The sequence below is a fragment of the Corvus brachyrhynchos genome, unplaced genomic scaffold (genome assembly GCF_000691975.1).
Source record: "Corvus brachyrhynchos isolate BGI_N302 unplaced genomic scaffold, ASM69197v1 scaffold200, whole genome shotgun sequence".
NCBI lineage: Eukaryota > Metazoa > Chordata > Aves > Passeriformes > Corvidae > Corvus > Corvus brachyrhynchos.
Window position 1 is genome coordinate 5376507 of NW_008236184.1, and position 13863 is coordinate 5390369.

The window sequence follows — 13863 nt, forward strand, 5'->3', positions numbered from 1 at the left end:
ACTGCAGTTAAATCCATTCACTGCTGTAGATTCAGAAAGAGGATTTAAACCAGGAAGCTGGAAATGGCTTGGTAGAGATGCCCCTTTCCAGGAACATCGGTGAATGCATGGGAAGGATTCCCAGCTGCAGCGAGCAGGCTGATTGGTTGGATGGTCCATTGGTTGGGTTTTGGTTGTTGGTTGGTCATTGGTTGGTTGGTCATTGGTTGGTCATTGGTTGGTTGTTGGTTGGTTGGTCATCAGTTGGTCATTGGCTGGTCATTGGTTGTTGGTTGGTTGGTCATTGGTTGGTTGGTCATTGGTTGGTGTTGGTTGGTTTGGTCATTGGTCATTGGTTGGTCATTGGTTGGCCACTGGTTGGTTGGTTGTTGGTTGTTCATTGGTTGTTGGTTGGTTGGTCATTGGTTGGTCGTTGGTTGTTGGTTGACCATCAGTTGGTTGGCCATCAGTTGGTTGGTTGGTCATTGGTTGGTCATTGGTTGTTGGTTGGTCATTGGTTGGTCATTTGTTGGTTGGTCATTGGTTGGTCATTGGCTGGTCATTGGTTGGTTTGGTTGGTTGGTCATTGGTTGGTCATTGGTTGTTGGTTGGTTGGTCATCGGTTGGTTGGTCATTGGATGGTCATTGGTTGGTTGTCTCCCCAAAGCCAAGGCCCATGTTGAGCCCCTTGGGTGTTTCCCGTTTCCCGAAGCGCCGGCTCCCGGGGCTCATTCCCGATGTCCTGGACACTCCATGTCTCGTTTCAGGACGACACAGACATCAACATCGACTGTGCCAGTGACAACAGACACCCCACGCGGAGGGTGTGCAACGTCAGCTACCCCTTCTTCCGCGCCAAGGCCAAGGTAGAACATTCCCGGCTTCCGACTGCTCCTTCACCCACGGGACACGGACCCTCTGCCCCCGGGGTCACATCTGCCACAGCTGGGTGACGCCGAACAGGATTTTAAATATAAACATTTGGTTTCTTCCCTTTTGGAGTCTGAAAGGCATCTTAGGGAAGCTGGGATGCTTGGGATCCTGCCCTGGTGCTTGGGAGAGCCCCAAAATCCAACCCAGCTCCTCCAGGTGACAGGATTTGCCTCCAGCCCTTTGGAAAAATTTAGTGTCGGCTTCAAACCACTGATGGGAACTTCCCTGAGCTCGCTCCCTGCAGGATGAGGCTCCTTCCCTGCCTGAGAGGTTTTCCTTGCTCTGAGGTGCCTCTGGATCCTGCTGGGAGCCTGTCCAAACCCCCCTGGGTGGTGGCATCCTCCAAACCGGTGTTCCCAGTATTTGGGATGAGCCCAGATCCAGTTTATCATTTTTATAAGCCATAAACCCTTGGAACACATCAAATTCAGGGATAAAGTGGGGAAGGAAAAATGGGGAGATGCAGCCACTGAGGATCCACATGGAATTCCCCCTCCCCACCCCATACTCCCATGGGAAAAGGGACCAACACCAGCAGGATCCGCAGATAAAATCTCCCCAGCTCCCGTATCCGTCTGAAACCTTTCCTGGATAATGACGGATGAGCCTCAGGCAGCAGGCTCGGCTTTAAAGCTCCCAAAAAATCCCAGCGGGATGCCTGTGGCTGCACGCGGAGCGCGGCTCCCCATGACCTACGGGGGCCGGGAATGCATCCTGGGCCATCAGGTACTGCCGGGCCTGCCAAGACAAAGACCGGCTGGAAATGGAATTTTGGCCCCGGAGCAGCGGGAGCTTTGATATTCCAGTCAGCTGTGGCGGCCCAGACGGTTTGAGGTCACTGCAAATGTGACATTTATCACATTGATCCCATTTTATTGCTGTTGGCTCTCTCCAGCTGCCTCCCCTTCCCGCCGATCTGGGGCCTCTGCAGGGATCTGCTTCCAAAGGGAGCCGCTGCTGCTCCGATGGCAGGGAAGAACAATTCCTGCAAATCTCCTCTCTGCCTGGAAAGGCTCTGGTGGGATCGGGAACGGTGTCACCCGCAGGGTCCCGCACGGTCCCTGCTCAGCACTCGGGGTTTTATTCCCTCTGATGTTTTTCCCGATATTTTTCCCTTCTCCACAGGTCGCTTTCCGCCTGGATTTTGAATTCAGCAAGTCCGTGTTCCTGCAGAGCATGGAGATCTACATGGTTGCCAGCAGGTGTGGGGATGCTTTCTCCCTCTGGAATCACAGAATCATGGAATGGGTCAGGCTGGAAAGGACCTTATGGGCCATCCAGTCCCAGCCCTTTCCCACACCTTCCCCTATCCCAAGCTGTCCAACCTCGGGCACTTCCAGGGATCCAGGGGCAGCCACAGCTTCTCTGGGCACCCTGGCATGCTGCCAGCTTCCCTTGGGATTCCCTCCTCCAGAGCCAGAGGCTTTCCGTGGAATAACCCCATGGGGAGCCAGTTGCTGTGGGTTATCCCAGCCCTGCGCTGCCAAACCTGGCTGCTGTTATTTATCTGGGGATTTAGATCCATGATTTTTCCATGCCTGTGGAAGCTGGGCCCCCAGCCACTGGTGCTTTCCCATCCATATTCCCACTGCAAAAAATTCCCGGGAAAAATATCTCCTGATAATTTTGCAAAACTCTCCTTACTCCCGATTCCTGCACAGTAGAGATTTCCCACAGGGAAGCGAAGTTTCTTTAATTGATTATTATTTTTAAAGGTTTTTTTTAATTTTAATTTTTTTAATCTTAATTTTTTAATTTTTAATCTAAAAAAAAAATTCTAATAATTTAATTCTAATTGTTAGAGCAGGGGAGGATTCCCCTGCACCACTTTAAGCTGGTGACGCCTCCCTCCGAATCATTTCAGGGAGATTCATAAAAATCCCCAAATAAAACCCTGCTTTGACCAAAAAGCAAAAAAAGTCCAGTCTTCCCCCAAAAAATTCCCGAGGGGATTTGGCTCCTGCCTGACCCCCGGGCCCTGCTGCTGTTGCAGTGACAGCGAGGAGAAGGAGAGCACCAAGGAGGACAACTTTGTCCACCTCGACTTCCAGCTGAAGTACGAGGCCGACCTGCTCTTCACCAGGTGAGGTTTGGAATGGGATGCGGCTCTGGGGAGGTCACGGATTGGGGAATATCCCTTGGGAAAAGCAGCCGGGAGCAGCCTTCAAACAGAGCTTTCATTCGGGAATTTCTTGAGAAAGCAGGAGCTGGAGGAACCATAAAATCAGGGAGAGCTTTTGCTAAAATTCCCGAGCTGTGGAGAGCTGGATTCTCCAGATGTTTAAAGGCACAGAGTTATTAAGGAGGTGTGAGGGCGAGTTTTTATGGGAAAAAAAGGGATTTCTTGGAGGTAGTAATGGCCCTAACAGGTGCTCCCAGTGTCTGGGCCGCTGGCCATCCCACAAAAGCATCGGAGGGAAGCTCAGCTGCGGGCTGAGCGTGGAAGCAGCGGGAATTCGAGTCTGGGAGAGCCAGGGATGAAGGCAGAGATGATTCAGGAACGTGCTGATGGGAAAATCAGGGATCCCAAAGCACATTCCCTGGCAGTGCTCGCTGGAATTTTTCAGAGGTTTTTCAGCCCTTGGGCCATTTTCTATTTTTCACTCCGACACTGCAAATAAAACGCCTTTAATGTTCGGGATTTACGGGGAGCCGGGGGATTCTCCGGGTCAGAACGAAGGGAAAACTCGGAGGGAAAGAAGAGCACAGAAGATATCAAATTTGGGAACTTTGGGGTGCAAAAGGAGGGAGATAATTTTAAAGAATGTGGGGATTTGGGGCCATCGCAGGTGCTCCCGAATGGATTCCCACAGGATATTCCTGGCTCTTTTCCCGCCTTTCCAGCTGCAAAGAAAGGGATTGATTTACCTCCTGTGACATCCAAACCTCAGCCAGGGCCTTGGGTGGCTCTGCTTTATTAAAGAGGCAAGAAAAGCCTGCAAAGAAGGGGAAAATCCTGCAAAGAAAGGGGAAATCCTGCAAAGAAAGGGGAAAATCCTGCAAAGAAAGGGGAAAACCTATAAAGAAAGGGGAAAATCCTGCAAAGAAAGGGGAAATCCTGCAACGAAAGGGAAAATCCTGCAAAGAAGGGGAAAATCCTACAAAGAAAGGGGAGAATTCTGGAAAGGAAGGGGAAATCCTGCAAAGAAAGGGGAAATCCTACAAAGAAAGGGAAAATCCTGGAAAGAGAGGGGAAAACCCTACAAACCCTTTTGTCACCCCTTGTCCCACAGGACGTCGAGCCTGGACTATTTCGAGATCCGATCCAACAATTCCCTGGATGGATCCAACCCCACTGGGCCCCCCTTCCACGGCACCTTCACGGTGAGCAGGAATTGGATCCCTGAGGGATTTGCCGGGATTTGGGGTCTGCCCTGGGAGCCAGGATCCCCATGCCACGATCCCGGCACATCCCAGTGTTCTTTCCCGGCAGCTGCAGAACCTGGGATTCTTCCCAGTGCGAGGGGTGACCCTAAAGCTCACCGTGCCCGTGGCCACCCGCGTGGGCAACCGGCTCCTGCTGCCCACGGAATTCCGGGCGGACCAGGTAGGACGGGATTCCGGCCTGATTTGGGATGGGATTCCAGCATGGTTTGGGATGGGATTCCAGCCTGGTTTTGTTTAGGATGGGATTCCAGCATGGTTTGGGATGGGATTCCAGCATGGTTTAGGACAGGATTCCAGCCCAGTTTTGGGTATGGGATGGGATTCTGGCCTGGTTTGGGATGGGATTCCAGCATGGTTTGGGATGGGATTCCAGCCTGGTTTTGTTTAGGATGGGATTCCAGCATGGTTTGGGATGGGATTCCAGCATGGTTTAGGACAGGATTCCAGCCCAGTTTTGGGTATGGGATGGGATTCTGGCCTGGTTTGGGATGGGATTCCAGCATGGTTTGGGATGGGATTCCAGCCTGGTTTTGTTTAGGATGGGATTCCAGCATGGTTTGGGATGGGATTCCAGCATGGTTTAGGACAGGATTCCAGCCCAGTTTTGGGTATGGGATGGGATTCTGGCCTGGTTTGGGATGGGATTCCAGCATGGTTTGGGATGGGATTCCAGCCTGGTTTTGTTTAGGATGGGATTCCAGCATGGTTTGGGATGGGATTCCAGCATGGTTTAGGACAGGATTCCAGCCCAGTTTTGGGTATGGGATGGGATTCTGGCCTGGTTTGGGATGGGATTCCAGCATGGTTTGGGATGGGATTCCAGCCTGGTTTTGTTTAGGATGGGATTCCAGCATGGTTTGGGATGGGATTCCAGCATGGTTTAGGACAGGATTCCAGCCCAGTTTTGGGTATGGGATGGGATTCTGGCCTGGTTTGGGATGGGATTCCAGCATGGTTTGGGATGGGATTCCAGCCTGGTTTTGTTTAGGATGGGATTCCAGCATGGTTTGGGATGGGATTCCAGCATGGTTTAGGACAGGATTCCAGCCCAGTTTTGGGTATGGGATGGGATTCTGGCCTGGTTTGGGATGGGATTCCAGCATGGTTTGGGATGGGATTCCAGCCTGGTTTTGTTTAGGATGGGATTCCAGCATGGTTTGGGATGGGATTCCAGCATGGTTTAGGACAGGATTCCAGCCCAGTTTTGGGTATGGGATGGGATTCTGGCCTGGTTTGGGATGGGATTCCAGCATGGTTTGGGATGGGATTCCAGCCTGGTTTTGTTTAGGATGGGATTCCAGCATGGTTTGGGATGGGATTCCAGCATGGTTTAGGACAGGATTCCAGCCCAGTTTTGGGTATGGGATGGGATTCTGGCCTGGTTTGGGATGGGATTCCAGCATGGTTTGGGATGGGATTCCAGCCTGGTTTTGTTTAGGATGGGATTCCAGCATGGTTTGGGATGGGATTCCAGCATGGTTTAGGACAGGATTCCAGCCCAGTTTTGGGTATGGGATGGGATTCTGGCCTGGTTTGGGATGGGATTCCAGCATGGTTTGGGATGGGATTCCAGCCTGGTTTTGTTTAGGATGGGATTCCAGCATGGTTTGGGATGGGATTCCAGCATGGTTTAGGACAGGATTCCAGCCCAGTTTTGGGTATGGGATGGGATTCTGGCCTGGTTTGGGATGGGATTCCAGCATGGTTTGGGATGGGATTCCAGCCTGGTTTTGTTTAGGATGGGATTCCAGCATGGTTTGGGATGGGATTCCAGCATGGTTTAGGACAGGATTCCAGCCCAGTTTTGGGTATGGGATGGGATTCTGGCCTGGTTTGGGATGGGATTCCAGCATGGTTTGGGATGGGATTCCAGCCTGGTTTTGTTTAGGATGGGATTCCAGCATGGTTTGGGATGGGATTCCAGCATGGTTTAGGACAGGATTCCAGCCCAGTTTTGGGTATGGGATGGGATTCTGGCCTGGTTTGGGATGGGATTCCAGCATGGTTTGGGATGGGATTCCAGCCTGGTTTTGTTTAGGATGGGATTCCAGCATGGTTTGGGATGGGATTCCAGCATGGTTTAGGACAGGATTCCAGCCCAGTTTTGGGTATGGGATGGGATTCTGGCCTGGTTTGGGATGGGATTCCAGCATGGTTTGGGATGGGATTCCAGCCTGGTTTTGTTTAGGATGGGATTCCAGCATGGTTTGGGATGGGATTCCAGCATGGTTTAGGACAGGATTCCAGCCCAGTTTTGGGTATGGGATGGGATTCTGGCCTGGTTTGGGATGGGATTCCAGCATGGTTTGGGATGGGATTCCAGCCTGGTTTTGTTTAGGATGGGATTCCAGCATGGTTTGGGATGGGATTCCAGCATGGTTTAGGACAGGATTCCAGCCCAGTTTTGGGTATGGGATGGGATTCTGGCCTGGTTTGGGATGGGATTCCAGCATGGTTTGGGATGGGATTCCAGCCTGGTTTTGTTTAGGATGGGATTCCAGCATGGTTTGGGATGGGATTCCAGCATGGTTTAGGACAGGATTCCAGCCCAGTTTTGGGTATGGGATGGGATTCTGGCCTGGTTTGGGATGGGATTCCAGCATGGTTTGGGATGGGATTCCAGCCTGGTTTTGTTTAGGATGGGATTCCAGCATGGTTTGGGATGGGATTCCAGCATGGTTTAGGACAGGATTCCAGCCCAGTTTTGGGTATGGGATGGGATTCTGGCCTGGTTTGGGATGGGATTCCAGCATGGTTTGGGATGGGATTCCAGCCTGGTTTTGTTTAGGATGGGATTCCAGCATGGTTTGGGATGGGATTCCAGCATGGTTTAGGACAGGATTCCAGCCCAGTTTTGGGTATGGGATGGGATTCTGGCCTGGTTTGGGATGGGATTCCAGCATGGTTTGGGATGGGATTCCAGCCTGGTTTTGTTTAGGATGGGATTCCAGCATGGTTTGGGATGGGATTCCAGCATGGTTTAGGACAGGATTCCAGCCCAGTTTTGGGTATGGGATGGGATTCTGGCCTGGTTTGGGATGGGATTCCAGCATGGTTTGGGATGGGATTCCAGCCTGGTTTTGTTTAGGATGGGATTCCAGCATGGTTTGGGATGGGATTCCAGCATGGTTTAGGACAGGATTCCAGCCCAGTTTTGGGTATGGGATGGGATTCTGGCCTGGTTTGGGATGGGATTCCAGCATGGTTTGGGATGGGATTCCAGCCTGGTTTTGTTTAGGATGGGATTCCAGCATGGTTTGGGATGGGATTCCAGCATGGTTTAGGACAGGATTCCAGCCCAGTTTTGGGTATGGGATGGGATTCTGGCCTGGTTTGGGATGGGATTCCAGCATGGTTTGGGATGGGATTCCAGCCTGGTTTTGTTTAGGATGGGATTCCAGCATGGTTTGGGATGGGATTCCAGCATGGTTTAGGACAGGATTCCAGCCCAGTTTTGGGTATGGGATGGGATTCTGGCCTGGTTTGGGATGGGATTCCAGCATGGTTTGGGATGGGATTCCAGCCTGGTTTTGTTTAGGATGGGATTCCAGCATGGTTTGGGATGGGATTCCAGCATGGTTTAGGACAGGATTCCAGCCCAGTTTTGGGTATGGGATGGGATTCTGGCCTGGTTTGGGATGGGATTCCAGCATGGTTTGGGATGGGATTCCAGCCTGGTTTTGTTTAGGATGGGATTCCAGCATGGTTTGGGATGGGATTCCAGCATGGTTTAGGACAGGATTCCAGCCCAGTTTTGGGTATGGGATGGGATTCTGGCCTGGTTTGGGATGGGATTCCAGCATGGTTTGGGATGGGATTCCAGCCTGGTTTTGTTTAGGATGGGATTCCAGCATGGTTTGGGATGGGATTCCAGCATGGTTTAGGACAGGATTCCAGGGGGAGAATTCTGGAAAGGAAGGGGAAATCCTGCAAAGAAAGGGGAAATCCTACAAAGAAAGGGAAAATCCTGGAAAGAGAGGGGAAAACCCTACAAACCCTTTTGTCACCCCTTGTCCCACAGGACGTCGAGCCTGGACTATTTCGAGATACGATCCAACAATTCCCTGGATGGATCCAACCCCACTGGGCCCCCCTTCCACGGCACCTTCACGGTGAGCAGGAATTGGATCCCTGAGGGATTTGCCGGGATTTGGGGTCTGCCCTGGGAGCCAGGATCCCCATGCCACGATCCCGGCACATCCCAGTGTTCTTTCCCGGCAGCTGCAGAACCTGGGATTCTTCCCAGTGCGAGGGGTGACCCTAAAGCTCACCGTGCCCGTGGCCACCCGCGTGGGCAACCGGCTCCTGCTGCCCACGGAATTCCGGGCGGACCAGGTAGGACGGGATTCCGGCCTGATTTGGGATGGGATTCCAGCATGGTTTGGGATGGGATTCCAGCCTGGTTTTGTTTAGGATGGGATTCCAGCATGGTTTGGGATGGGATTCCAGCATGGTTTAGGACAGGATTCCAGCCCAGTTTTGGGTATGGGATGGGATTCTGGCCTGGTTTGGGATGGGATTCCAGCATGGTTTGGGATGGGATTCCAGCCCATTTTAGGATGGGATTCCAGCATGGTTTGGATGGATTGATCCCTCCTGCACAGGGATGGGAATGGAGGAATTCCATGGAATGTCCCTCCATCTTTTGGGAACACTGCTGTGCTCACACCTGGCTCGTGCCTGGAGATCCTTCAGCATTCTCTTGGCTGGGAACATGGAAAACCCCGAGGCCAAAGGGTTTAGTCCAAGGAATTCCCCAATCCCGACCTCTCTCCAGTGTGCAGTGAATTCCTGAGGGTCTGGGAGGCAGCGGCTGAGCCTGGGATGAACTCCAGGCTTGGGCCTGCACTGTGAGGGCTGGGAGCAGATCCCGGGGCTTCCCAAGCCCATGGAAGGAGCCTGGAATTTTTATGGATGGGATTTTTATGGACGAGGTTTTTATGGATGGGTTTGGCCTCAGCTGGGAATGTTTCTGCTGCAGCTCTGGCAGAGTCCCCGTGTCACCAGTGCCACCCTGGCACACCTGGCTGGAATCTGGGATGGGGCTCCCTGCCAGGCTGAGTTTTGCTGGGAAGAGGCACAAAACTCAGGAATTATTTCAAGTAGGATTCCAGGACTTCCTCCAGCCACATCCCACAGCGAGCCCAGCTCAATCCCAGCCCCAGCAAAGCCTGGGGGATGCTGGGGATCCCCAATTCCATTGGGATGGGAGCACAGGGAAGTGGTCACCATGATCCCTGTGTCCATGCTGGAATTCCATCAGCTTCTCCCACAGGAAAACACAACCTGCAGCATCTGGGGGAACACCACTGACTACCGGAGAACCCCGGCGGAGGAGGACCTGTCCCGCACCCCACACCTGGTATTCACCCCCACGGGGCTGGTCCTGGCTCCAGGATATCCCAAACCAGGGAAAAACCTGGAACAAGGATGGCCCATGGACATGGGAGGGGCAGGTGGATGCTGGAATTTTTTAGGGGATTTTGAAACCCTTCCATGATTTGATTTTTATTTCTCCTCTCAGCCACTGCAAATAAAACCCCATTAATACTCGGGGTTGATGGGGAGCGAGGGGATCCTCCAGCTCCCAAAGATTGGGATCATTCTTTTCCAAGGGAAAGCTTGCAGGAAAAGAACAGCACAAAACCCAGCAAGTCTGGGAAGCTTGGGCTGAAAAAGGTTTTAAAAAGTTTTAAAGAACGTGGGGATTTGGCCACGCAGGAGGACGGGAACGTGGGATTCTCCCCCACTCGGTGTGTGCCGGGGATGGATCCTGGCGGGATTCTCCCTCCTTTTCCAGCGATGATCCCACATTTCCCTCTGCAGAACCACAGCAACTCCGACGTGGTTTCCATCGACTGTGATGTGGAATTGGCGCCCAACGAGGAGCTGAACTTGCACTTGCGTGGAAATCTGTGGATGAAGTCTCTGAAAGCAGTGAGTGCTCCCACAAAAAACGGGGATTTGGGGGAGAAATCCCCCCCACACCCCGGAAGTGTGGGGATTTTCCCTCCCCCAGGAAGCCCAGGCGTGTGGGGGGTGATTTTGTTCCCAAAGCCACTTATTCCACGTGTGGGATTGTGCATCCAGCATCCCACACAGCACCTCGACGTGGATTATCGCATTCCGTAACTAATTAATCCATGCCAATTTAATTAATTTAAAACCTCCTTTTTGCTGTCATTGGGATGGACCCCATTGGGAATGGGGGCTCCTTTTCCATGTGGGATGCTCATCCTGGCCCTCTCCATGCAGCTGAAGTTCAAGGCACTGAAGCTCACCATGAACGCCGCTCTCCAGCGGCACTTCCGGAGCCCCTTCATTTTCCGAGAGGAGGATCCCAGCCGCCAGGTGAGTCCCAGACTGTGGGATCCAGAGCTTTGGGATGCTGCCACACCCTGCCCTGATCCCACTGGGAAAATCCCTGTGGATAGCAGAAGGGCTGGAGTGACCCAGGCTGAGCATCGAGGTCTGGAGAAACGCGGGGCAGCCGTGGCCGGAGCCGAGCTCCAATCCTGGAATCACCGGATTCTGCAGGGAAAACTGAGCCAAATCCTTGGTGCAGCATTCCCAAAGGAAGGGGTGCTCAGCATTCCCACCGTCCCCTTTTCCCCTCCATCCCTGCCTGGAATCTGCAGTGCTTTTTTCTCTCCTTCAGATCACTTTTGAGATCTCCAAGGCCGAGGAGTCGCAGATTCCCATCTGGATCATCCTGGGCAGCACCTTCGGAGGTCTCCTGCTCCTGGCCCTGCTCGTCCTGGCGCTCTGGAAGGTGAGCAGCCCTTAGGCTGCACCTTTTGGGGGAGTTTTGGAGACTCCATGCCTGGAGGGACCCTCCAGCTCCATGTCCAGCACCTCACGAGCCCCTCAAAGCCCCCCAAAACTCCTCCGAAATCTCCTTTTCCATATAAATTACATCCAGGGTCAACTCCCAGCTGCTCTCCCACTGAAGGCAAGCTCCTGGGATAACAGCAGGGTTGTGTTTCTCTTCCCTCCCCACAGCTCGGGTTTTTCAAGAGCGGGAGCCGCCGGCGAGAGGCGGAGCGGGAGCAGAATTCCCAAGGCATGGAGTGACACTGCCGGGGCCAGGAGCCCCTTCCCAGCTCCGGAGCCCGGGATTCCCGGGATCCCGAGGGATTTGGGGGCTGAGCTTGGCTTTGCAGCGGGATGAGCAAACACCCCTTGTGGGACAGCACCTAAAAGCCATCAAAACCCCCTCAAACCAACGGGAAATTCCCCAAAATCTCCTCCTCGGAGCTTCCAAGTGGGATTCCACGGAGGTGGCAGTAGCGGGGACGAGGGGACACCAACGTGAGGCGTCCCTGATGCGGGGCTGGAAAACTCCTGACAATAATAATAATATCCCAAAAAAAACCCCCATGGATTGCTCCTTCCCGTGGCGCAGCCACAGCAAATCCCGGGTTCTGCTGGCCACGGCTCTCAAACTGCCTTCGTTAAGCGGAGTAATTAAGAGGAGGCTTTAATTAGTCTGAATGCACTGAATGAAATTGTTGGGATTTCAAGCACCTTAATGCAAATCTCCGGTGTCCAGCTGTACATAATTATTCCAAAAATAGGAAGGAAAGGAGGTGGGGGGGGGAAAAAAAAAAAAAAGAAAAATCCTGGGGGAAAAAAAAAATTAAAAATCGTTTAGAAAAAAATTAATTAATTAATTAAAAGCAGTTTGATGAGTTTCGTCCCGGCAGAGCAGTTTGGGGAGCTGGTGGCCAGCGAGGGCCCCCACCTGTATCATACCTGTACATAGCTGGAGCCATGGAAATCATGGGAATCTAAGGGCAGGAATGTGTCCCTGGCATAGCAGAATTATTTATGCTAATATTAATTTTATGGAGGAAAGGGAAGCGGATGTTTCTGGATGCGGGATGAGGTTCGGGAAATACTGTCCTGGTATTTTTTAAGGATTAAAAATACGGTATTTTAAAAATTCCTGGTGTCTGTTCCCTTCCTTCCACGGGTATGAGGCGGGGCTGCTCCCATCCCTCTGGGATCAGGGGAGGAGGATGGATCCCAGACTTTTCCCATCCTTTATTTCTGTGGCATGGGCGGCTTTTCCAGGCTGTTTTGAAGGGATGCTCTCAGGTGCGATGAGAAGTCGGATGAAGCCTTTGGGAGCCCCAAACTTGGTATAAAATGTGGGGGAAAACCTCCCAAAATCAGATTTCCATCCTCAGCCAGAGTGGGAATTCTGCATGTCCGAGTTTCTGATGGATCGGGAGCTCAGGGGTCCAGCTGGGGTGCAGGGATACCCCGGAGAGCCCAAATCCTGGGATTCCTGTGCCAGCTCAGGCCTGGCGGATCGCACAGCGTCCCTCCTGCCTTCCCGCATTGCCGGGCTCTGGATCCCTGCAACGGAGAGAAAGAGCTGGAGAGCAGCCAGGAATGGGCAGGATGCTCCGGGAAATCCTAAATACATGTGTACATAAAAATAGATCTTTTCTAATGGATGTGCATTTATATGTAAAAATTATGTTTTTTAATGTATATTATATACATATTATATATCTTAAAATATATAAATATATATATTTATATATATTTAATATATGTGGTTATGTATTTTTATATATTTATATATATGTATATAAATATATATTATACATAACATATATAATATATGCTACATATATAGGATATATATTATATACTATATATAATATATATAATAAAATATACATATAATAAAATACACATATACATATGATATACATATTATATATAAATATAAACATATATTCTTATATATTTATATATTAAATATATAATATATAATATAATATTATATATAAAATATATATTATCTATTCTATTATATATTTATTTATTTATTTTTAATATATATATTTTATATATGATATAACTAAACATATATTTTTACCAAAATATATATTCATATTTATATACATGAGTTATATATCTATGAATATATATTTTAAGATATATAGAATCTTTATATTTCATATATAATTCTTTATATTTCATGCATATTTACACACATATATATTTATTTTTATATGTACATGCACACGACATTATCTATAATATATAATAAATATTATATATATGATCGTTTATGTATCTATTATCTGTAATATAATAGATGTAATCTATTTATTTAAATTATATGCCTACTTCTCTATATTATCTATAGGAAATATTTAATATATATAATATTTAATATAGATACTACTACTGTATGCTATATAGAGAACCCCATACTGTATGTATATATATAGAATATATATAAAACCACATAAATATACAAATATGAGTATATGTATACATATACAGGTAAGAAATAGACTAATAATGACATCTTTATATATATTAGATATAAAACGATATGCATTTACATCCATACATATAAACACATATACATGCAGAGGTATATTTATGTGCTCTATAGAATATATTCTATATATATTACACAGAGTATATTACGGTATATCGAGAGATATGTATAGATATAGATATATAGATATATAGATATATAGATATATAGATATATAGATATATAGATATAGGTATCGATATATAGACCTATAC

The 13863-nt window shown here is 49.5% G+C and overlaps 1 protein-coding gene across 1 annotated transcript in view; it reads left to right on the plus strand.

Annotated features, from left to right (window-relative positions):
• ITGA11 (integrin subunit alpha 11) overlaps positions 1-12244 on the plus strand; it is a 47228-nt gene extending 34984 nt beyond the window's left edge. Inside the window, exons 21-30 of the mRNA XM_008637411.2 lie at positions 747-845; positions 2038-2114; positions 2906-2995; positions 4146-4236; positions 4346-4459; positions 9575-9661; positions 10126-10236; positions 10555-10650; positions 10958-11071; positions 11302-12244. Coding sequence (XP_008635633.1) covers positions 747-845; positions 2038-2114; positions 2906-2995; positions 4146-4236; positions 4346-4459; positions 9575-9661; positions 10126-10236; positions 10555-10650; positions 10958-11071; positions 11302-11373 — 951 coding nt within the window. The 3' untranslated portion in view covers positions 11374-12244. The remainder of the gene's footprint in view (positions 1-746; positions 846-2037; positions 2115-2905; positions 2996-4145; positions 4237-4345; positions 4460-9574; positions 9662-10125; positions 10237-10554; positions 10651-10957; positions 11072-11301) is intronic.
• Positions 12245-13863: the final 1619 nt, after the last annotated feature.